Source organism: Schistocerca americana, chromosome 5 (genome assembly GCF_021461395.2).
Source record: "Schistocerca americana isolate TAMUIC-IGC-003095 chromosome 5, iqSchAmer2.1, whole genome shotgun sequence".
Classification (NCBI taxonomy): domain Eukaryota; kingdom Metazoa; phylum Arthropoda; class Insecta; order Orthoptera; family Acrididae; genus Schistocerca; species Schistocerca americana.
In genome coordinates, this window is record NC_060123.1 from 218549255 (window position 1) to 218571883 (window position 22629).

The 22629-nt window shown below is 42.8% G+C and overlaps 2 protein-coding genes across 2 annotated transcripts in view; one reads left to right on the plus strand and one right to left on the minus strand.

Annotated features, from left to right (window-relative positions):
- Positions 1–22629, minus strand: part of LOC124615432 (peroxiredoxin-6-like) — a 234719-nt gene that overhangs the window by 131393 nt on the left and 80697 nt on the right. The window lies entirely within an intron of this gene.
- Positions 13921–17969, plus strand: LOC124615435 (peroxiredoxin-6-like). Its single transcript, XM_047143321.1, has 4 exons — positions 13921–14127; positions 17034–17190; positions 17303–17520; positions 17673–17969. The coding sequence occupies exons 1-4, from the start codon at positions 14045–14047 to the stop codon at positions 17875–17877; spliced, it is 663 nt and encodes a 220-aa protein (XP_046999277.1). The 5' UTR covers positions 13921–14044; the 3' UTR covers positions 17878–17969.

Consider the following 22629-nt stretch of genomic DNA (forward strand, 5'->3'; position numbering starts at 1 on the left):
AATCAAAGGACCTAACAAAGGGCACTATTTGCAAGGTACCTAGATAGCTTGAACTCTTCCAGGTTACGCTACTATTCTTCATTTCATTCAGAAAGAAGTACTATTTTTTAATCATTATGTTTAAATATACGAGATATTTCAGTTCAGTATTGTATTGAGTAACTTGGCTTCAACACAACAATATTATAAAGGGTTGCTTTAAGTGTTTTTATTATACGGTCCCTAAGAGCAGCACTGAGGGGCTTTACCACATTTTGTGAGGTAGAACCCCGTAATTTTTGTTTTAGTTAAATTCTATATTTTTTGTAATTAATAATCAGATAAAGTTGGAATTTGGAAGGGTTATAGGTAACAACCCAACCTTTGATTTCAATTGAAGTTTAAAGTTTACCTCTCATTGCACACAATGTTAGAAAAATTGAAAATTGCAGGGCTTTATTTCCACCTACCCTACGTTGTACACTATAGCCTAAAAGTTTATGTAATAAAATTTGATTCTGATGTAAAGGTTACTGCAAATTAAAGTCAAAGTAGCGCCCTACGCAGGGAATGTCCGGGGGGGGGGGGGGGGGGGGAGACGGAGGTGTAGATGCAGTAATGCTGCGTCACCATTCTAGGCAAAGTCGTAGTGGAGATGGTTTGCCACTGCCTTCCTTCGTCCTTTTATGAACTGTCAAGTGTGTATTTGTGTGGATGACTTTGATGAGCGCTTGTGCACTATAGTGTACTTGTCGACTACGACAATACTGCACTTGGCCTCTCGTGGCCGTTATGGGAAACACACGATGACCTTACAGTAAACACGTACAATGGTGAGTAAGGAAAACTAATCGCACTGTGAACCCTGACAGGACAGTTGTGGGTATGCTATGAAATGGTTCACGATAAGCCGACCGATGCATCCTCACTCCCAAGTACAATGGTATTGTGGTCGACTAATATAGTGTTGGGTCTGTGTTGTTATGGATGAAGGGAAGGGAGAGACTGAAACCCAGTGCAGCCACACAGACTACTCCTCTGGAATTGCACAAAAGGGGTCGACGGGTTTAAGTCCCCATCCGGACGGATCATCATCAGCAGTATCACATGACTTCACTTCGTGAGACAATGCGGGTAAGTTCGGAATTTAATCCATGACATTGGTGCAAACACTGACGATCAGGAAATTCACCTCACCACCTCTTCTCTTCTTTCCGCCCAAATACTGGCTGCTGCTGCAGAGCAAGTGTGTGACGAGACCAAGCAGCGAAGGTCATCAGTCTCTTCTTCACCACCCTCACTTCCCCCATACTCCTCCAGAACAGAAGCATTGTACCCAATCTGTCTGTATATAGAGTAAATTCTGTGTGCAAGCACGAGAGAGTGTTCTAAAGGTTTGCGTTGCATGTATCTGAGGCGGAACATGGGAACCAGCCTAGTATACTCCTAGTGGGATCTGAGAAACCGCCTAACAACCACATCCACACTGACCAGCACGCCAACCCCTCGTCATTAACCTAGCGGGAGAATTCGATCCAGGACCGTATAACATTCTATGTCGTTGGCCAAAGAGAAGCTAGCAATGGTTTTATCGAAAAGTAAAGATTCAGCAGTACTGACAGTAGCAAATATGTAGTAACACAAAGTATGGAAGTTATAGCAGAAAGTAAGAGTGGGGACTGAATAAAATTATCTACGTCTTTTTTTGATGCAGCCACCGGTAAACAATCTATGTCTAGACTGTTGAAACCAGTATAGCCACTATCAATACGTAGTCAGAAATTCTGAAAACTTGTAAGGGCGGTGCAGGGTAGGTTGCGCTGAGAAATAATTGTTAAGAAAAAGATACGATGCGCTGCGCCGTTTCCGAGCTAATTAGCAATGAAGTTAACAAATTAGGCTGCTGCGTGCGCAGATCCAAGAGGCCACTCCAGATACGATTAGCGTCAGTTGTTCTGATAGCGTGGGTCAGGGCTAGTCAATCTTTTTTACCCACGGCTCACTTTTATATCTCTGTTAGTAGCATTTTTTAACTGCCCTCCGGTGCCACAGTAATGGTGATTTATGAAGTCGGGAAATGAATTAACTTTATCAAAATTGTAAATCAGAGTTACAGCAAGTTAAAGCAAAAAACAATGATCACTTACCAAATACTTTGTGTCCAAATTGAAACATGGGACTTAGGGAAAGCAGGAAAAGGTGTGGACAGAGCCTAATCAGTTACCGTTGGTTGCACAATAAACACGTACACTTTCTTTAAGGAAATAATTTTTTTAAAACAATCATTTAAAAAAATGACTATAACACAACCTTCACTGACGGCCTTATTCAGAAAGAATTCAAATTATTTGTCGGCTGAAGGCCACAAGCAATAGGAATAATTTAAACAAAATATTATTTTTAAACAATTGATACAATCAGACCAAATAAAGAATGGAGTGATCCACAGACTGTGCTCCAGGGATCGACCTGAGAAAAAGTCCCTACAGCTGCGTAAGTGGCGAGACAGGCAGCTAAGAGCTATGCTCGCTTAACAGGATGCCAACTCAAACTAGAGACAGCTTAAACGCCGACCAGCAGACTCGCAAAATCCACCTAAGATGCGATAACCAATACCACGCCAGAATAACAGTTAACATCGTCAAATGACAAGCATTTAATTACACAAGTTGCCTCCACCGAATCCTAGTACGCAGACAGGGTTAAGACGAAACTGTCTATTCAAATGGCTCAAATGGCTCTGAGCACTATGGGACTTAACATCTGAGGTCATCAGTCCCCTAGAACTTAGAACTACTTAAACCTAACTAACATAAGGACATCACCAACATCCATGCTCGAGGCAGGATTCAAACCTGCGACCGTAACGGTCGCGCGGTTCCAGACTGTAGCGCCTAGAACCGCTCGGCTTGATTTTAGTGTCTTCTCTTTTTGAGAAACACTTTTCATTCTGCCTGAGTTCTGTTCGCAGCGGTATCACTCTTACATCGCCAATTCTCTTAGAATCACCAAACATGCATGTCAGTTCCAGTGATTTTTGTGTATTGCAGTCACTAACTACATGTGTTTGTGCCATGCCGTGCTGTTGCTAAAGTCAAAAGAAAGAGAAGATGCTAGACAGTTATTATATGAATCAAATGGCTTCAAGCACTATGGGACATAACATCCAAGGTCATCAGTCCCGTAGCAGTCGCGCGGTTCCAGACTGAAGCGCCTAGAACCGCTCGGCCACACCGGCCGGCTCGCTCCAAAGACAGTAGCACAGTACTCGCTATCGATAAACGCCGCTGCTGCCACTCACGGACAGACAAAGCGAGCAGACGTAGTGGCGTCAGTGAACGGACTAAGAAACGAGAGGTCACAATCCGAATACACGACGCCAACCCGTCAACGGCACAAACACGAGCCGGAGCACGGCTCACAAATATTACGAAAACCTAGTGAAACTGTTATTAAAAATCCCCAAGTCTTACCACTCATCATGTGAGCTAGAATGCCAGTTAGTGGGCTGTAGAGACCAGGTTGACTACCACCAGTGTAGACGATAGGGCATGAGACTGTTCAATCTTCGGCTCGGTTTTGATCCATACTAGCGTCCCATGTCCTGTTTTTGTATCGCTCTCTTGTGTAGTTTAAGGAAATCAAACGAAGTACACGTTTGCCAACACCATCCTTGGCGGGCCACATGAATTTGCGCTCGCAACGGCCTGACTGACCAACTTCGATCCTAATTAACTCGGAAACGGCGCAACGTATTGATTTTTTCTTAACAATTATTTGTCAGCACAACCTATCCTTCAACACCCTTACAAGCTCTTCAGACTGTTTCTGTCCACCCAGAATATGTGAGCATTGACCGAAACAAACTTCAGGGTGAAAAATAATGTGATCACCGCTGCTCTTACCCAGTAACAACGGAAATGTAAGTATCGTAAGAAGACGTCGATCAGCAACACAGGCTCAAATTTGAGAAGGAAATCACATCGCCTATGCGCCTTCTACTAATTCGGTTGCAGAATTTCCAGCTACATGTACCTAATTTAGAACCCTTACATTAGTGCCGTAATTACTTGTTACTTTCCTCTCCGACTAAGGGTTCATTCTGGTGGCGGGAGTGCCTGGGCTGACGTAATGGCATAGTCGGCCACAGTGGCCAAGGTTGCTGACGAGACGGGTTGCCTTGTTGTGTATCTCCGTCTCTCTCTATTGCCGTCAGTGACTTGCGCTGTTTGAGGAACGTCCTCTTCAGCTGCTTTCCTCGTACTGCCGCGTCATCCACGCAGTATTGCATATATTGGACACAATATGTACCTATAGTGATTTTCTAGTTTGTTTAAAAAAGTAGGTTAAGTTCAACCCATTTACTCAGAATGCATGTGTCCTATAAATGAAATTAGTTTCTCAGTACCAAAAGTAAACAGTTTCCATTATGTGTTCTCTTGTTGCAGTCTTCAGTCCGAAGAATGGTTTTGTGCAACTCTCTGCACCTCTTTACATCTGCATAACTAATACAACCTACATCCTACTGAACGTGCTTACTGTATTCAAGTTTTTTTTCTGCCTCTACAGCTGCCTCTCTACACTTCCTTCCATTATCAAATTGACGATTCCTTGATGTTTGAAGATATGTCCTACCTACAAATCTCTTCTTTTAGTCAAGTTGCGCCACAGTTTTCCTTCCTCTCCAGTTCGATTTAGTACCTCTTCATTTGTTATTCCATCTACCTACCTATTTTTCAGCATTCTACGGTCGCACCACGTTTCAAACTCTTCTGCTCTCATTTTGTCTGAACAACTTGTCGCCACGTCTCATTTTCGTACAAGGCAACACGTATTACAAATAACTTCAGAAAAGACTTCGCAACAATTAAATCTGTATTTGATTTTAGTTCAAAAATGGTTCAAATGGCTCTGAGCACTATGGGACTTAACGTCTGAGGTCATCAATCCCCTAGAACTTAGAACTACTTAAACCTAACTAACCTATGGACATCACCAACATCCATGCCCGAGGCAGGATTCGAACCTGCGACCGTAACGGTCGCGCGGTTCCAGATTGTAGCGCCTAGAACCGCTCGACTTGATTTTAGTGTCTTCTCTTTTTGAGAAACACTTTTCATTCTCCCTGAGTTCTGTTCGCAGCGGTTATCACTCGTACATCGCCAAGTCTCTTACAATCACCAAACATGCATGTCAGTTCCGGTGATTTTTGTGTATTGCAGTCACTAACTACATGTGTTTGTGCCATGCCGTGCTGTTGGTAAAGTCGAAAGAAAGAGGACCTGCTACACAGTTATTATATGGATCAAATGGCTTCAAGCACTATGGGACATAATATCCAAGGTCATCAGTCCCCTAGATTTAGACCTACTTAAACCTAAGTTAACCTAAGGACATCACACACATCCATGCCTGAGGCAGGATTCGAACCTGCGGCAGTAGTAGCAGTGCGGTTCCAGACTGAAGCGCCTAGAACCGCTCGGCCACAGCGGCCGACAGTTATTATATGTATATCCTTTGTATGATTTTCAGTGAAATCATGCGAAACGACACATTGTGAAAGTTAAGAACACAGTATACGATTTGTTGTAAATAGGGCTAGTCACTTGCCATTTACGGTTTATTAAAAAGCAATTTAAAAACGAATATAGTTAGTCTTTAACGTTACTCATATAACTTACACATAATTAGCATTTTTTTTTACTATCGATGTCACCAGTGTTTATACAAAAATAGAGCGAACTCAGCCATGCTTCACAATTGCTAAATATGAATGGAACTTGGATATACTCACAATCTCCCTCTCCACCTCTCTCTGTCCATCACCCGCCCTGTGCCTATATTCTTCCCCCCCCCCCCCCCCCCATCTTCTACATCTACATCTACATTGATACTCCGCAAGCCACCCAACGGTGTGTGGCGGAGGGCACTTTACGTGCCACTGTCATTACCTCCCTTTCCTGTTCCAGTCGCGTATGGTTCGCGGGTAGAACGACTGTCTGAAAGCCTCCGTGCGCGCTCTAATCTCTCTAATTTTACATTCGTGATCTCCTCGGGAGGTATAAGTAGGGGGAAGCAATATATTCGATACCTCATCCAGGAACGCACCCTCTCGAAACCTGGACAGCAAGCTACACCGCGATGCAGAGCGCCTCTCTTGCAGAGTCTGCCACTTGAGTTTATTAAACATCTCCGTAACGCTATCACGGTTACCAAATAACCCGGTGACGAAACGCGCCGCTCTTCTTTGGATCTTTTCTATCTCCTCCGTCAACCCGACCTGGTACGGATCCCACACTGATGAGCAATACTCAAGTATAGGTCGAACGAGTGTTTTGTAAGCCACCTCCTTTGTTGATGGACTACATTTTCTAAGCACTCTCCCAATGAATCTCAACCTGGTACCCGCCTTACCAACAATTAATTTTATATGATCATTCCACTTCAAATCGTTCCGTACGCATACTCCCAGATATTTTACAGAAGTAACTGCTACCAGTGTTTGTTCCGCTATCATATAATCATACAATAAAGGATCCTTCTTTCTATGTATTCGCAATACATTACATTTGTCTATGTTAAGGGTCAGTTGCCACTCCCTGCACCAAGTGCCTATCCGCTGCAGATCTTCCTGTATTTCGCTACAATTTTCTAATGCAGCAACTTCTCTGTATACTACAGCATCATCCGCGAAAAGCCGCATGGAACTTCCGACACTATCTACTAAGTCATTTATATATATTGTGAAAAGCAATGGTCCCATAACACTCCCCTGTGGCACGCCAGAGGTTACTTTAACGTCTGTAGACGTCTCTCCATTGATAACAACATGCTGTGTTCTGTTTGCTAAAAACTCTTCAATCCAGCCACACAGCTGGTCTGATATTCCGTAGGCTCTTACTTTGTTTATCAGGCGACAGTGCGGAACTGTATCGAACGCCTTCCGGAAGTCAAGAAAAATAGCATCTACCTGGGAGCCTGTATCTAATATTTTCTGGGTCTCATGAACAAATAAGGCGAGTTGGGTCTCACACGATCGCTGTTTCCGGAATCCATGTTGATTCCTACATAGTAGATTCTGGGTTTCCAGAAATGACATGATACGCGAGCAAAAAACATGTTCTAAAATTCTACAAGAGATCGACGTAAGAGATATAGGTCTATAGTTTTGCGCATCTGCTCGACGACCCTTCTTGAAGACTGGGACTATCTGTGCTCTTTTCCAATCATTTGGAACCCTCCGTTCCTCTAGAGACTTGCGGTACACGGCTGTTAGAAGGGGGGCAAGTTCTTTCGCGTACTCTGTGTAGAATCGAACTGGTATCCCGTCAGGTCCAGTGGACTTTCCTCTATTGAGTGATTCTAGTTGCTTTTCTATTCCTTGGACACTTATTTCGATGTCAGCCATTTTTTCGTTTGTGCGAGGATTTAGAGAAGGAACTGCAGTGCGGTCTTCCTCTGTGAAACAGCTTTGGAAAAAGGTGTTTAGTATTTCAGCTTTACGCGTGTCATCCTCTGTTTCAATGCCATCATCATCCCGTAGTGTCTGGATATGCTGTTTCGAGCCACTTACTGATTTAACGTAAGACCAGAACTTCCTAGGATTTTCTGTCAAGTCGGTACATAGAATTTTACTTTCGAATTCAATGAACGCTTCACGCATAGCCCTCCTTACGCTAACTTTGACATCGTTTAGCTTCTGTTTGTCTGAGAGGTTTTGGCTGCGTTTAAACTTGGAGTGGAGCTCTCTTTGCTTTCGCAGTAGTTTCCTAACTTTGTTGTTGTACCACGGTGGGTTTTTCCCGTCCCTCACAGTTTTACTCGGCACGTACCTGTCTAAAACGCATTTTACGATTGCCTTGAACTTTTTCCATAAACACTCAACATTGTCAGTGTCGGAACAGAAATTTTCGTTTTGATCTGTTAGGTAGTCTGAAATCTGCCTTCTATTACTCTTGCTAAACAGATAAACCTTCCTCCCTTTTTTTATATTCCTATTAACTTCCATATTCAGGGATGCTGCAACGGCCTTATGATCACTGATTCCCTGTTCTGTACATACAGAGTCGAAAAGTTCGGGTCTGTTTGTTATCAGTAGGTCCAAGATGTTATCTCCACGAGTCGGTTCTCTGTTTAATTGCTCGAGGTAATTTTCGGATAGTGCACTCAGTATAATGTCACTCGATGCTCTGTCCCTACCACCCGTCCTAAACATCTGAGTGTCCCAGTCTATATCTGGTAAATTGAAATCTCCACCTAAGACTATAACATGCTGAGAAAATTTATGTGAAATGTATTCCAAATTTTCTCTCAGTTGTTCTGCCACTATTGCTGCTGAGTCGGGAGGTCGGTAAAAGGAGCCAATTATTAACCTAGTTCGGTTGTTTAGTGTAACCTCCACCCATAATAATTCACAGGAAATATCCACTTCTACTTCACTACAGGATAAACTACTACTAACAGCGACGAACACTCCACCACCGGTTGCATGCAATCTATCCTTTCTAAACACCGTCTGTACCTTTGTAAAAATTTCGGCAGAATTTATCTCTGGCTTAAGCCAGCTTTCTGTACCTATAACGATTTCAGCTTCGGTGCTTTCTATCAGCGCTTGAAGTTCCGGTACTTTACCAACGCAGCTTCGACAGTTGACAATTACAATACCGATTGCTGCTTGGTCCCCGCATGTCCTGACTTTGCCCCACACCCGTTGAGGCTGATGCCCTTTCTGTACTTCCGCCATCTTCTCCTCCCCCCCCCCCCCCTCTCCGTACATCTGCTCCTTCCCACTGTGTAGTCAGTTTCCTCCCCTCCCCCTCTCTGTCCATCTATCCCTCAGCTACTCAGTCCTTCAGCCTTGTTTATTATTTTTTCCAAAGAAACCCTCATGGGAGTTGCAGTCGCTTAACAACCGGTTTTTGTCATTGGTTATGGGAGACCTCACCCGCTGCTGGATGCGTGTGGACAGTAGCGTAAACGACACTATTTTACATAATTTTAATCTACCCTTCACTCGTAATCAAAACTTACTGTGAGAAATAAACGAAGCCACTCATTTTCACAATACAGACTTTTCTTTCTCGTAGTCGACTGAAATAGAAAATCTGAACATTATTGCTTAAAAAAGTAAAATGGCCCCTGTCAGTTTGAAAGCTGAATCGGTCAAGAACTTTTCGAGATTTTTGCTGACATAGTTCCCCCTTCATAGAGTACACATATATTTATGTGTCACTTGTGTTTTTAAAAAATGTTACATACGTCTGTACCAACGTTTATTAGAGTATCGTCTAAAATTATGAAATAAATAGCGTAAGTTCGTCTAAGTGTTTATTATGTGTTGTGCAAAAGTTTAAAGTAACCTGTTCAAGAATTTTTGAGACTGTTTATATATCAACGGACTAGCTCCAGTGGTAACATCGATATCCGTCAAATCACCGCACTTAAGACTGTCCGGCTTGGCTAGCGCTTGGGTGGGTGACCGCCCGGGTATTCCTAGCGCTGTTGGCGATCGGGCTGCACTCAGCCCGTGTGAGGCCAATTCAGGACCTACTGGGTGGCTATAATCAAACTCTCCCTAATTAACACGTTCTAACACGGAATCTAATTGCCGTACCAGGACCAAACTTGGTAACATTAATGTCATGGAGATGGGGAAGAGAAATAATGTAGCGTCAATTTTAATGAAACAATTTTACTGTGCTGGTACGGTACATCATCAAATTACATACCGGTACCATTACTGCTACGAGAGGGGCTCAATATGGCGCCAATCAGTGTCCAGAAGAGTCTGGAAGCGCAGTATTGCATTCTACACAGCAGAACGAAGCATGTCCGAAGGTATGCTGGCTACCTCTGTTGATGTGCTGCGATTCAGATGAGCACATGTGTGAATGCTCCCCTGGTAAATCCTGTCCTTCAGGTAGCCCCACAACCAGAAATCACAGGGAGTGAGATCAGATGAGCGTGACGGTCATCACTTGGGAACGACCGACTGATAACTCTGTCGTTTCCAAATGTGTTTAGAAGCAGGTGAACTTCACGAGTGATGTACGGTGAGATCCCGTCTTGCATGAAAATTGTTGGGTTCAATGCATCTCTCTCCTGTAGGGTGGGTATGACATGCTGGCGAAGCATATAGCAGTAACGCTGGCCAATCACACTGCACATCTTTGGTCTTTGAGAGTCAACTTGTTCAAAAAGGAATGGGCCAATGATGAACGTAGCCGTGCAGCCATATCATACAGTGACACTTTCACCATGCACAGGCACTTCATGCGCAGAGACTGGAGATGAAGATCCCCACACTCGGCTTGTGTTCACCTCACCTATCAGAGAAAAATGAGCTTCATCTGTCCATAGGATGGTCGTCAACTTCAATCCTTGCGAAATAGTGGTGAGCGAAGTCAACATCTCGTTGAACGTCCTGTGGTGCAAGCTGCTGTACGATATGGTTCTTGTACGGATATCATATAAGAATGGTTCGAAACACCTTCCATACAGTGGACAAAGGGATGTTCAGTTGTTACGACACAGCACGCGGACTGCCTGACGATCGGGAATTGCGAGCAGCGTTGTCTGCCACAGCAACAGCGACTTCATCAACCACCTGTTGTGCAACCATCTTCGGCCTCTTCCCGGAGTGACGCCCAGTTCTCCAGTTGACTCGAACTTCTTCATCATGCTCCGCACAGCAGACGGAGAAAGAGGACCCTTCCATAATCTTTTCAACCGGCGATATACTCGAAGTGCAGCTGCAGCATTACTGTTGTTTTGGTAATAGAGCTTCACCAACAATGTCCTGCTCCTTTTGTCCAAGCTCATGTTGACACGTCAACAACTGCACAGCGACTGTTCAGGTGTGTGAGACTATAAATCACGATGACTGGTCACGGCACCTAATGGCCACAGTTCGAGCTAGTCAGTGGCGCTGTGACGCGTGGTAATCATGCACCCCATACTCTGGACATTAATGCTACCAATTTTGATACTCGTACAGTAATCAGCTTCCGTGCTATAACGTGTTAAGTAGGGGAAGTTTAATTATAACCACCCGGTACTTGACTGAGAAGTGGCGGCTCCGTTCGCTAGAACTGCTTACTGCCGGGAGAGCGGTGTGCTGACCACATAACCCTCCACATCCGCATCCAAGTGACGTCTATCGGCTGTCGATACCATTGGACCCTCCAAGGTCGGTTCAGACGGAGTTTATGTAGGTTTATTTACCATATACATTTAAAAATATATAGTCTTTATCTGTCCTACGGTTTATTAGACAATCGTGTAAAATTTTGACGGAAATAAGTCAAGAGCTTTCCGAGATTTTTGGTAACAACTTCAAACACCGACTTGTCTTTATATAGTAGTATAGATTTATATGGAAGGAGAGTTGTTAAAAAGGATGTCAGGACTGATTTAAAATTTTGTGTCATTGGGCAAATGATTAAAGATTATTGTGGCTCCCTTTGGAACTCCATTCTGAGCCACTGACAGCTTTAGGCAGGCTAATGTAGATAATATCTCTTTCTGCTGTTGTAGCTATGAACATCACTGGTTTTCTCATAGTGAGGAATTTCGTAGGTAATGCACATATTGAGGTTGACAAAATTCCTATCTGAAGACGTGGCTTGAAGAAGACCGTGAATGAACGCCAAATTATCCTAACTAATCGCTTTTGTGCAATCAGAACTATCTTTATAAATGATGAGTTACCCCAGAAACTATGCAAAAGATATTAATCAGTGGATACATGAAAGAAGGTTTAGATATTGATTTGTTTGTTTCCACTATAATGGCATACGGTGATGACTCAGAACAATAATTCTTCTGAGAAGGCAAATGTGAAATGAGTGGTTTCCATGATATGTCGAAACGGAAACCTTCATCTCAGTTTAGCAGGTTGTTTGTTAATATTATTTCCACAGCTTCCTTGACCACTGAATCGCAATACAATGAGGCTATGACCAGTATCTTTACCGTAATTCATGGACTGTAGAGTGGAAATACAGTGTTCTGCTAGTGCAGATTAGTTGGACTAGAAGGCGGGTTTAGCGCTGGTGTGCGATGCACCGCTTTGTACAGTGCTTATTTTTTGTCCTGTGTAGCTTTTGTCACACTGACGAAGATTTTCATCTGTATTGACCCTTCTTAAACGCAGGTAATCTTTCATATATCCAACTGGCTAAGACAGCAGTTTATCTGGGATCTGTGAACGATGATCTTCTTTTGCGAAAGGTGAGTATAGATGAAATTCTTTGTCAGTGCGGCAAAAGGTGCATAGGGCAAACAATATGCACTGTTTGTTACATCAATTTTTTTAACGTGTAGAGCGCAATTTTCCTAATACAATTAAAGTACGATAACCAGGTGTATTTGCTACGTACAACCATCTGCAGATCGTTCAAAATGTAAAAAAGCGGTGGATATGCATTGGAAAGCATCATTAGTTGTAATCATGCAATGACATGCATTAGTAAATACCAAGACTATCAAGACCAATGGATGTCATTGCATTGCTGCAGGTAATGATACTTTCCAAAGCATATTGACCGTTTTTTTACATTTTGAGTGACTGAAAATGATATTGATAGCAACAGAAACTAGTTACCGTACTTCAGTTGTAATAGGAAAGTTGCGGTGTAGCAATTAAAATTTTTGCCTTAAATTTTTTTATTTAATAAACCATACACAGACCATCGTCCCCTCCCTGAGAATGTCAAGCTTCACCAATATCCACTGTACAAGAACGGTGCACCTAACATCGGCGACAAACTCGCCTTGTACAGCCCAACAGATCTGCGTTGGTTGAACTGTATATTTCCACTGGCCATTCCTTGGATTACGGGACCATATCCTCATCGTACTGAATTACAAATAGTAGAAAACCTGTTCAATCGAAGCGAGGATTTCCACATCGACAATCATGGAATACACACATTTCACCTCAGCACTCTCAGAGGAATTATTGTTCTGAATCTTCGCTACCTGGCATTCCAACACATACCAGGCATTTGAATAAACAACCGAGTAATTCATAAGCACTGTGGATATGATGACTTCGAACTTACTTTCCTTTACTCTTAGACACACAAAGTTTTCTGTATGGCTGACACACTTGTTGTTATCTCTGGTGCTGTTTCTGTCCGCCGAGGAAAACTCGAGAAACACAGCCCTGTAGCGTTCAGTACAACGTTACTGGTGTTCTGCTTGACACAGACACATGGATTAAATAGGCGTAGCGTTGTAAAGCGACATGAAATGGAACGAGCACGTAATGTGGGTTGAATAGAAGGCGAACGGTCGACTTCGGTTATTGGGAGAACTGTAGGAAACTGTAGCTTATCTGTAAAGGAAACTGCATGTAGATCACTAGTGCGAGCCGTTCTTGAGTGCTTCTCAAATATTTGTAGCCCCCATCTGGTCGGATCACGGGAAGACATCGAAGTAATTCAGACACGTGCTGCAGGGTTTGTAACTGGTAGATTCGATGAATACATGAGTATTGCGGAAATGCTTTGTAAACTGAAATGGGAATCGCTAGAGAAGACCTCTCCGCGAAACACTAATGCAGAACGATTCTACTGCCACAAATGTAAGTCTCACGTAAGCACACTAATACAAGGTAAGAAAATCGCGGCTCGAGCGGAAGCTTATAGTCGTTTTCCCTTCGCTCCATTTGCGGGGAACAGGAAAGGGAATGACTAGTATTGGTACAAGGTACCTTCCACCATGCACCATATAGTGACACATAGACAATATATGTAGACGTAGATGTGGCGTAGAAGCAGGAACAAGCGCCCGTTGTTTTGCTTCCGCTGGAAAGCAACAGCTCTGGGGTGGGCTTGAGGCAGGCCTTGCGTATCACAGTACGAATGACGCAGTGATTTCTGGCCGGCTAGCAGCACGGGTAAAGAGCGCCGCGCGCAGCGTCCTTGCAGTGACTGTCCGACAGCAGTTCGAGTGTTGGGTGACACAGCAGGGAGCGCGGCAGATATAAGCAGCGGCCGCAGCCTTCACAAGTCAGTCCGCACACCACCGACCAGCAGTACAGAGGCACAGAGGCAGCAGCATGAAGCTCGAGAGCATCGTACCCAACTTCAAGGCGCCCTCCACGCAGGGGCCACTGGACTTCTACAAGTGGAAAGGCGACTCGTGAGTACTCCAGCTGCAAATACATTTCTGTTTGTTTCACCTTTCTACGGAATAACGCTATTTTTGTTTCCCACGACGTCATGCGTCTATAAAACAATTAGTTAATACACCAAGATGTCACTGCTTTGTCGTACAGCAACTAGTCCATCTATCTGTGCGTTCCACTTCGTAAAAGTAAATGAGGTTGCAATCTAATTCCCTAATTTTGTTTTCGTGGCCTTCGAAGCGGAAACTGGTTCATGTTCCTCTCCACACTAAGCTAATCTTTTTGTCTCTGTAAAACTACCTCTGTTACTAAATGAAAGATTTTGTTATGCCTGAGGCTTTCTTCTATCAACCAACGCGTTCTTTTAACCAAGTTGTGCCATGAATGTGTTTTTCCGCCTTGTTTCAGTATCTCTTCATTAGCATTCCGACCTAGTCATCCAAGCTTCAGCGTTCTTCCGTTCCACCAAAGCTTGTATTTACATCTTGTCTGTACAGTTAATTGTTCGTACTTCTCTTCCATATCTGGCTAAGCTCCGCTGAAATACTTTCAGAAACAATTTATATTAAATGTTCAAAATGGTTCAAATGGCCCTGAGCACTATGCGACTTAACTTCTGAGGTCATCAGTCACCTAGAACTTAGAACTACATAAACCTAACTAACCTAAGGACATCACACACATCCATGCCCGAGGCAGGATTCGAACCTGCGACCGTAGCGGTCGCTCGGCTCCAGACTGTAGCGCCTAGAACTGCACGGCTTCTCCGACCGGCTATTAAATGTTAACGTAGTTCTCTTTTTCATAACAGCTTTTTTTCCTAATGTCAACCAGCACCTGTATGATACATCCTCCTCAGTTCTGCCATTGCCAGTTATTGTGCTTGGCAAACAACAAAACTCTTCTACCTTCAAGCTCTCTTTTCATAAGCTAATTTTCACGGAACCACTTGCTTTAATTATACTAAGATCCATTACCTATGCTATTCTTTTGTCGCTATACGCCATATTTTTTCGGAAATATGCCGACTACATTTTCCTTCAATTTTTTCTTTGTTCGTGTAAATGTCTACCTGCGAGTTCAATGCCACTGCCTAAGGTGAAGTTTTCGTTTGTCGTCTGACTACCGAAATTTCTCTTTCAAAAAGCTATGCTCCCAAGAACTATCTTCCTCAACCAGTCACGTCTCCCGAAGTGCAAACATTTTTAACCTCCGCTGTCTAGGTTTCCATCTGCCTTTTTCTCCATTTTCTGTTTGACACAGTCGTAACTTTCGTTTTCGCCTCCTCAGTTACATACTATGTAGAATCAAATATAATTTAATTTTGTTCACAGGGTCGCATTGCTATGGCGAATTATAATTTCACTATTAAAGCTCCTGATATAAGTTTATGAAGCATTAGTAGTTACCGTATTTTGACTCTGGGAAATGGTATTTCTATCGGTAGTCCCTATAGAGAATCTACCAGATCCGCCACCATTTTATGAGAACATGCTAGACCTTAGCGCAATAATTGATATTTCTGTCTGTCGCATTAAATTTCGTGCACTATACCTGCAGCGTCATAATTAGAGAGAAAAACGATAAAATCAATTTTTTATTGACCACCCACTAGCAGCAACAGTGTCGTAATTTGATAACATGAATCGTACTGTTATTTTTACTGCCATCATACTTTTACCAAACCCATTTCCGGTCCTCAGCCACACTGATTTTGCACAAATAAAAAACAAATCACATATTTTATTTCATTGTAACTCTGCGACGTTTTGCAGGTTGTTTCGGTGAATGTAAATCTTATCTGTTATAAAGTATAAAACTCCATCGCACCTGTGGATGATTTATAAACTTCAAACGTGGACTACCAGTCGCTCTCCAGTCATTAATAATGTGGTTAACAGAAGATTCCTAGTTTCAGCTAGTGTAATTAGTGCTAATAAATGGTTCAAATGGCTCTGAGCACTATGGGACTAAACTTCTGAGGTCATCAGTCAACTAGAACTTAGAACTACTTGAACCTAACTAACCTAAGGACACCACACACATCCATGCCCGAGGCAGGATTCGAACCTGCGACCATAGCGGTCGCGCGGTTCCAGACTGATGCGCCTAGAACCGCTTGGCCACACCGGCTGCTAAAAAATGGACAGTCTTCTAGGTTTAGTACTACGAAAGCAGTGAAATTCCTTCTTCCTTATAGAGTAGTTCATGGTTTGATCTTATGTCAGGAATACACATTTTTGTCCTGGATATCCAGTTTATGATAACGTGAAATATACTATTTACGAGCTCTTTTCCTACAAGTCAGACAGTGTGGCCACATTAACTTTTTTTCCCAGTTGTAACTTTCTGAAGCAGTCAAATTTACTGGAAAATCTATATCATTCACAAATATCCATTACCCATTTCTTGCGTCTGTTACTCTAAACCAACGCTGAATAATTCGCCTCAAAAAAATCATTCATGAATGCGCATTTTAACGAGAAATAATTGTTTTTAAGCGGTTAAAATGTTTATAATGGGTTTCTAGAGGATAAATTCTTTTTCTTTTTTTTTTGTTGCCAAATGTTTTGTATTGGAGACGGGAATAAGATTTTAAAAAACCTGAAACGGAATATTATAAATATTTGATGCATTACCTAGTAACATCTGTAGAACATTTTCCTATAATTACGTTTAAAAAATAACGATTAATTGGCAATGGTGGCCATTTGTTTTTCAAACAAAATCTACAAAACTTCAGCGATCAAATTTCTGATCGTACAGTAGAAAAAAGAACACCCCAAAATATAAATTCTGTTTACGTTATCAAATAATAATTAGGAATCCAGCTCATAAGGACAATTTCAAACTGACAATAGAACTGTGGATTAGAATGGTACTTAAGTTTAATCTGTGTATTTGCACCTTTGCTCCACAGTTGGTGTGTTCTGTTCTCACACCCGGCAGACTTCACGCCAGTGTGTACCACAGAGCTGGGCCGCATCGCCGTCCACAACCCGGAGTTCCAGAAGCGAGGAGTCAAGCTGCTGGCGCTCTCTTGTGACAAGCTCAAGGACCACGTCGACTGGGTCAATGTGAGTGTTCCACACTACTGGCTAACTCTGACTGAATTGAGAGCGAGATGAGATTCGTAATATCTCCACATTACACCAGAGCTCACCGATATCACACCTGTTCTGCCTACAGGACATCAAGTCCTACTGCAAGGACATTCCCGGCGACTTCCCGTATCCCATCGTGTCCGACGAGACGCGCGAGCTGGCCGTCAAGCTGGACATGATCGACGAGCGCGACAAGGACAACGTGGAGAAGGCGATGACGGTGAGGGCCATGTACGTCATCGGGCCGGACAACCGGCTGCGCCTCTCCATGGTGTACCCCGCGTCCTGCGGCCGCAACGTCGAGTGAGTACCACTTCTACACTCTCCACGGACATACTGACACACACACACACACACACACACACACACACACACACACACACGCAGTGTACACTAATACATGTACACTGCACTCTGTGCATGGTTGATGAGACGCGTGTCTGCTGATGTTGCAGTGAGTTGCTGCGCGTGATCGACTCCCTGCAGCTGACGGACCGGCTGAAGGTGGTGGCCACTCCCGCCAACTGGACGCCCGGCACCAAGGTGATGATCCTGCCGCACGTGCCCGACCAAGACCTGCCCAAACTCTTCCCTGGAGGCGTCGAGCGCGTCTCCATGCCCTCCGGCAACAACTACGTGCGAACCACCACCGACTACTGAGATATTAATGCTATCTCACAACTCATTTGTACATAACTTCATATCAGTTTTGTAAATGATTTATATTTTTTAAAGAAAATAAACTGTCTTGTGTCATGACCCTAATCATGAGTAATTTATCACTAAGTTCGTCTGACGAAATCTGAAATGAATTAACGCCTATCATTTGCATGTACCATAAAGGCAATAATCTCTTCAAAAGATGGAAGCAAAACAAATGTAAAGGAGGCTATAGGTAGACCAATACAACTGATGAGCAGTTACAATAATTTACCATGATCGCGCCATTATTCGTGTGATTTGTCGTGACAGTTTACAATATGAGATTCACAAATGTACACCCTGTAGCATCTGTTGAAGCAGCTGCAATTTTAGCTACAGACTCATATTACATTTATTCATTGACCAAATTTGTTCTTAAAAATCACTTACAATCCATCCTGTTAACACATCATAAATAAAATGCGAGAAGTAAAAATCACATTCCTCTTGTGAATCTAAATGTGGTACGGAAAAGTAAAATAATATACAGCCATAAAACTGATAGTGTTTTCCCATGGAAATAAAATGTTTGATAGACACCACAAACAATATGATCTGTGGGTTAATGTTAGACTACCTCTGCTTAACATTAGTCGGGCCTAGTAGTCGGTTGGTATAGCACATGCCTAGAAACGATATCGTAGGGCTGAATGCCTGTCGAACCACGGATTTTTTCAGTCTGCCCTTAAGCTAGGCTTCTTCTATCAATGATGTGAAGATTGCCTAGGAACAGCACGTGTTTCAAATTGCTTGATAAACTGTGGAACACCTTTTCCTAGTACTTCTTCTTGGGTAAATTAGGGACACACAAGCAGCTGAAATGGCGACCAATTGAAAGACACAACACGTCGTTGAGCCACATGGGATTCTTCTTCTTCTTAACAATTCTTTTACTCATAGTCTAACGTAATTACATTTTTCTGGAGATATACTGAGTCTCAGTTTTATCTTTGATAAGGGTAAAAGCTGAAGTAATGAATTAAAACTTGTGTCAAGGCCGGGATTTGAATCCGAGTCTTCTGCGTAGGAGGCACCTGTGTTACCCTTTACTCTACCCTGTCATTCTAGCTTACACAACTGCCTCGACTACTGTAGTCCAATGTTCTCCCTAACAAACTTCAATCGATACCTCAGCCCATCTTGATTTTCCCATTTAAATCATCAGTACTGCTAAGGTACATTAAATACTAGGCCTGATTGATTTTAATTAGAAATAGCTTTAAACCCTAGACGAATAACGGGATAGATGCAAGTAGTCAGTTACAAACATGTAAATGCTGGCATTTGGATGTACAAATAGAAGTAAAGCCGTCCTCGGCTTGAAGGCTGGCCTGTGTTCGTTAAAGTGTCATTGAGTGACTGTGGGAGCGTACGAGATGACGTAGACAAATTTCTATAGTTGGTGTGATGAATGACAGCTGCCTCTAAATGTAGAAAAATGTAAGTTAATGCAGATGAGTGGGAAAAACTATCGTCCGGTGTTCGAGTACAGTATTGATGCTGAGCTGTTGGATACAGTAACGTCTATTAAACATCTAGGCGTAACGCTGCAAAGCGACATGAAATGGAACGAACACATAAGGAAGGTGAATAGTCGGCTTCGGTTTATTGGGAGAACTCTAGGAAAGGAGGACTCATCCATAAAGGAGTTCACCTGTAGAGCTCTTGCGCGACTCATTCTCGAGTACTTCTTGAGTGTCTGGGATCCCCATCAGGTAGGATCAAAGGAAGACATCGGAGCAATTCACCAGTAAGCCGCTAGATTTGCTACATGCAGTTTCGATCAACAGGCGGGTATTGCGAAAATGCTGCCTGAATTCGAATGGGAATCCTTCGAGGGAAGACGACGTTGTTTTCGCGAAACGCTATTGAGAAACCCCGAAGGCCCGGCATTTGCGGCAGACTACAGAACAATTCTACTGCCACCATCGTACATCTAGCGTGAGAACCACGAAGATAAGATAAGAGAAATTAGCACTTGTAAAAAATCGTAGAAACTGTCGTTTTCCCGTCCTTCCGTTTGCGACTGGAACAGGAAAGGGAATGACTTGTAATGCTACGCGTTACCCCCCACCACACCGTATGTAGTATGTATGTATGTGTGTATGTAGATGTAGATGTAGACTGCGCAGTGCAACGCTTTGATATTGGAAGTGCTATGTACTTGTCTCTCTCCAACCTCTGCCGCCTCGAATGACCTCGTTTTCGGGACGTTAAATCCTAATCTTCCATCCTTCCTTCTTCGACCCTCTGAAATGACTTGGCTGATTGCGAATGGTTGTAGCAGGGTGTAGATATGAACTTTGGTCATGGTGCGATTTGGTATCTTTCACATTAACGCATAATTTCCAGAGATGAGAAAGGTGATGGGTGACAGCAAAGAAAGAGGCAGGACTTCATTAATGACGGGGCATCGAGCGCTGAACCTACAAACTGGTTCTTAGGTATTTGCCCACTTTCTCATTCAGGAACACCACACAGATAGACTGGGTGTCCCAAGGAGGAATAGACAATATTCAGGGTACTGACAGCAACGATCATTCGATGCAAAATGGCCTCTAAAATGCGTACCTTAAGAGCTATGTGCCTTTCTCCGTCTTCGATCTGTGAAAAAAATCTCTCTTACTATAGGCTCTTTGCTTTCTATATTTTGAGTGTTGAGAGGTGGTAGTACAGCCCATAACAACAACAAAATGCCTGGTAAACATGGGCTCGTAAGGGCATGCGTTGAGAGATGTGAGCACTTGTTCATCTTCGCGCTTGTGAATCATATTTGCTATACTGAACAAATTCTCATAACTCCTAAGGTATGCATTGTGGAGCCCATGTTTGCTGCAAATTTTTTTCTTGTTTTTGTCCATACTACCTCCTCCCAAAATATGGAAAGCAAAAAGCTTGCAGCAGAGCAGATTTGTTCCACAGCTTCGACGATGAAGGGCTCGTTGCTCTCAACGTATGCACTTCAGAGTCTACAGTTACTAGACTCTTTTGCTTCGTATGACAATTCCTATCATATCTCTAAATATTAACCATTTCTCCCGGTACACACTATTGCTGTACGTGCGTGTGTGCGTGTGTGTTCGTGTATCTGTGTATGTTCCACATCAGCTTCTAAACCATTGGACCGATTTCAACGTAGCTTGGTACGTATATCCCTTACTGTCGGGCAACATGCACTGTTGGAATAAGAACCACCTACTTGTCATAGTTTAGGAGATGGTTCAAATTGTTCAAATGGCTCTGAGCACTATGGGACTTAACATCTGAGGTCATCAGCCTCCTAGAACTTAGAACTACTTAACCCTAACTAACCTATGGACATCACACACATCCATGGCCGAGGCAGGATCCGAACCTGCAACCGTAGCGGTCGTGCGGTTCCAGACTGAAGCACCCAGAACCGCTCGGCAACAGCGGCCGGCCATAGTTCAGGAGATTTGACGTCATAACAATGAGGTGCGTGGAGAATTGCCACATCGTGCATGACGTTTAAACTTATTACTTCCCTGCTACTAGCTCTATTCGCAACATATTTCGCAGAGAGTAGCCACATATGCCGCTGAATGTACCTGTAAAAATACATCACTGTACGACACATAGTTCAAGAAATGTGACTTCATACACCATGAGATGCGTGAAAAAATGTCGTACCAAGCTTGAAGTTGTAATACATTTTATTATTTGCTACTAAGACACTCGTACAGTCGAGTCAATTCGAGGAAATCGCTGACACCTTCCAGCGCAAACGGCTGCAGGCGAAAACGATAGCCGTCTATAGAGGTATGAAGAGGCGTTTCACTATATACGTTTACAAAATCGTGTTACAGACACGCGAAGCAGCTGTAGTTATACATTTGCACATTAGGCACATTTCTTTGTACTAATGCTTCATAATTTCAAAGGTGTTTTCACGAATATATGGAAATGAAATTTTTTGATATTACACTACAAACGCAGCTCATTCTTTAGTTTCCGTTTCTAATGAAAAATTGAGGAAATGAATATCCAGGCAATTCTGGGCTTGTCAGCTAGTATTTTTAGATTGTCAGTTCAATCATTTGTTCAATTGACATGTTACGCACCATTACATTGATCGAGAATATGATTTAAGAGACATTCAACTAATTAACTGAGATTATGACCGAGAGAGATGATGTAGAGGGTAAGACACTGGACTCCAGTTCTGTAGGAATGGATTTTAAATGTCTTTCTTTCTGCCTAAATATTGTGGATGTATAACCTCTTGATCAGGTGAAATTTGTGACTTACATGGTTTCTTGACAGCATTATATCTTGGAAAGAGAGTCATCGACAGATGTAGAAGTAATTACAGTTGTGCCTCAGGGAAATTTGTTTGGACCCTTGCTGTTCATGTTGTATATTAATGACCTTGCAGACAATGTTAAAAGTAACCTTTGAGTTTTCGCAGAAGATGCGGTGATCTAAAATGAAGTAATGTCCAAAAAGACTGTAAAAATATTCGTACAGATCTTGGTTATATTTCAGAGTTCTGCAAACATTGAGAACTATGTTTGAGGGTTCAGGTACGTACGATTTTGCACTTCACGAAGTGAAAAAACGTAATATCCTAGAACTGCAATACCAGAGAGTTACAACTGGAATCGGTCAACCCATACTAATACCTGAGTGTAGTACTATAAATGACTATGAAATGGAACGATCGCTTAGATTCATCGTAGGTGATGGATA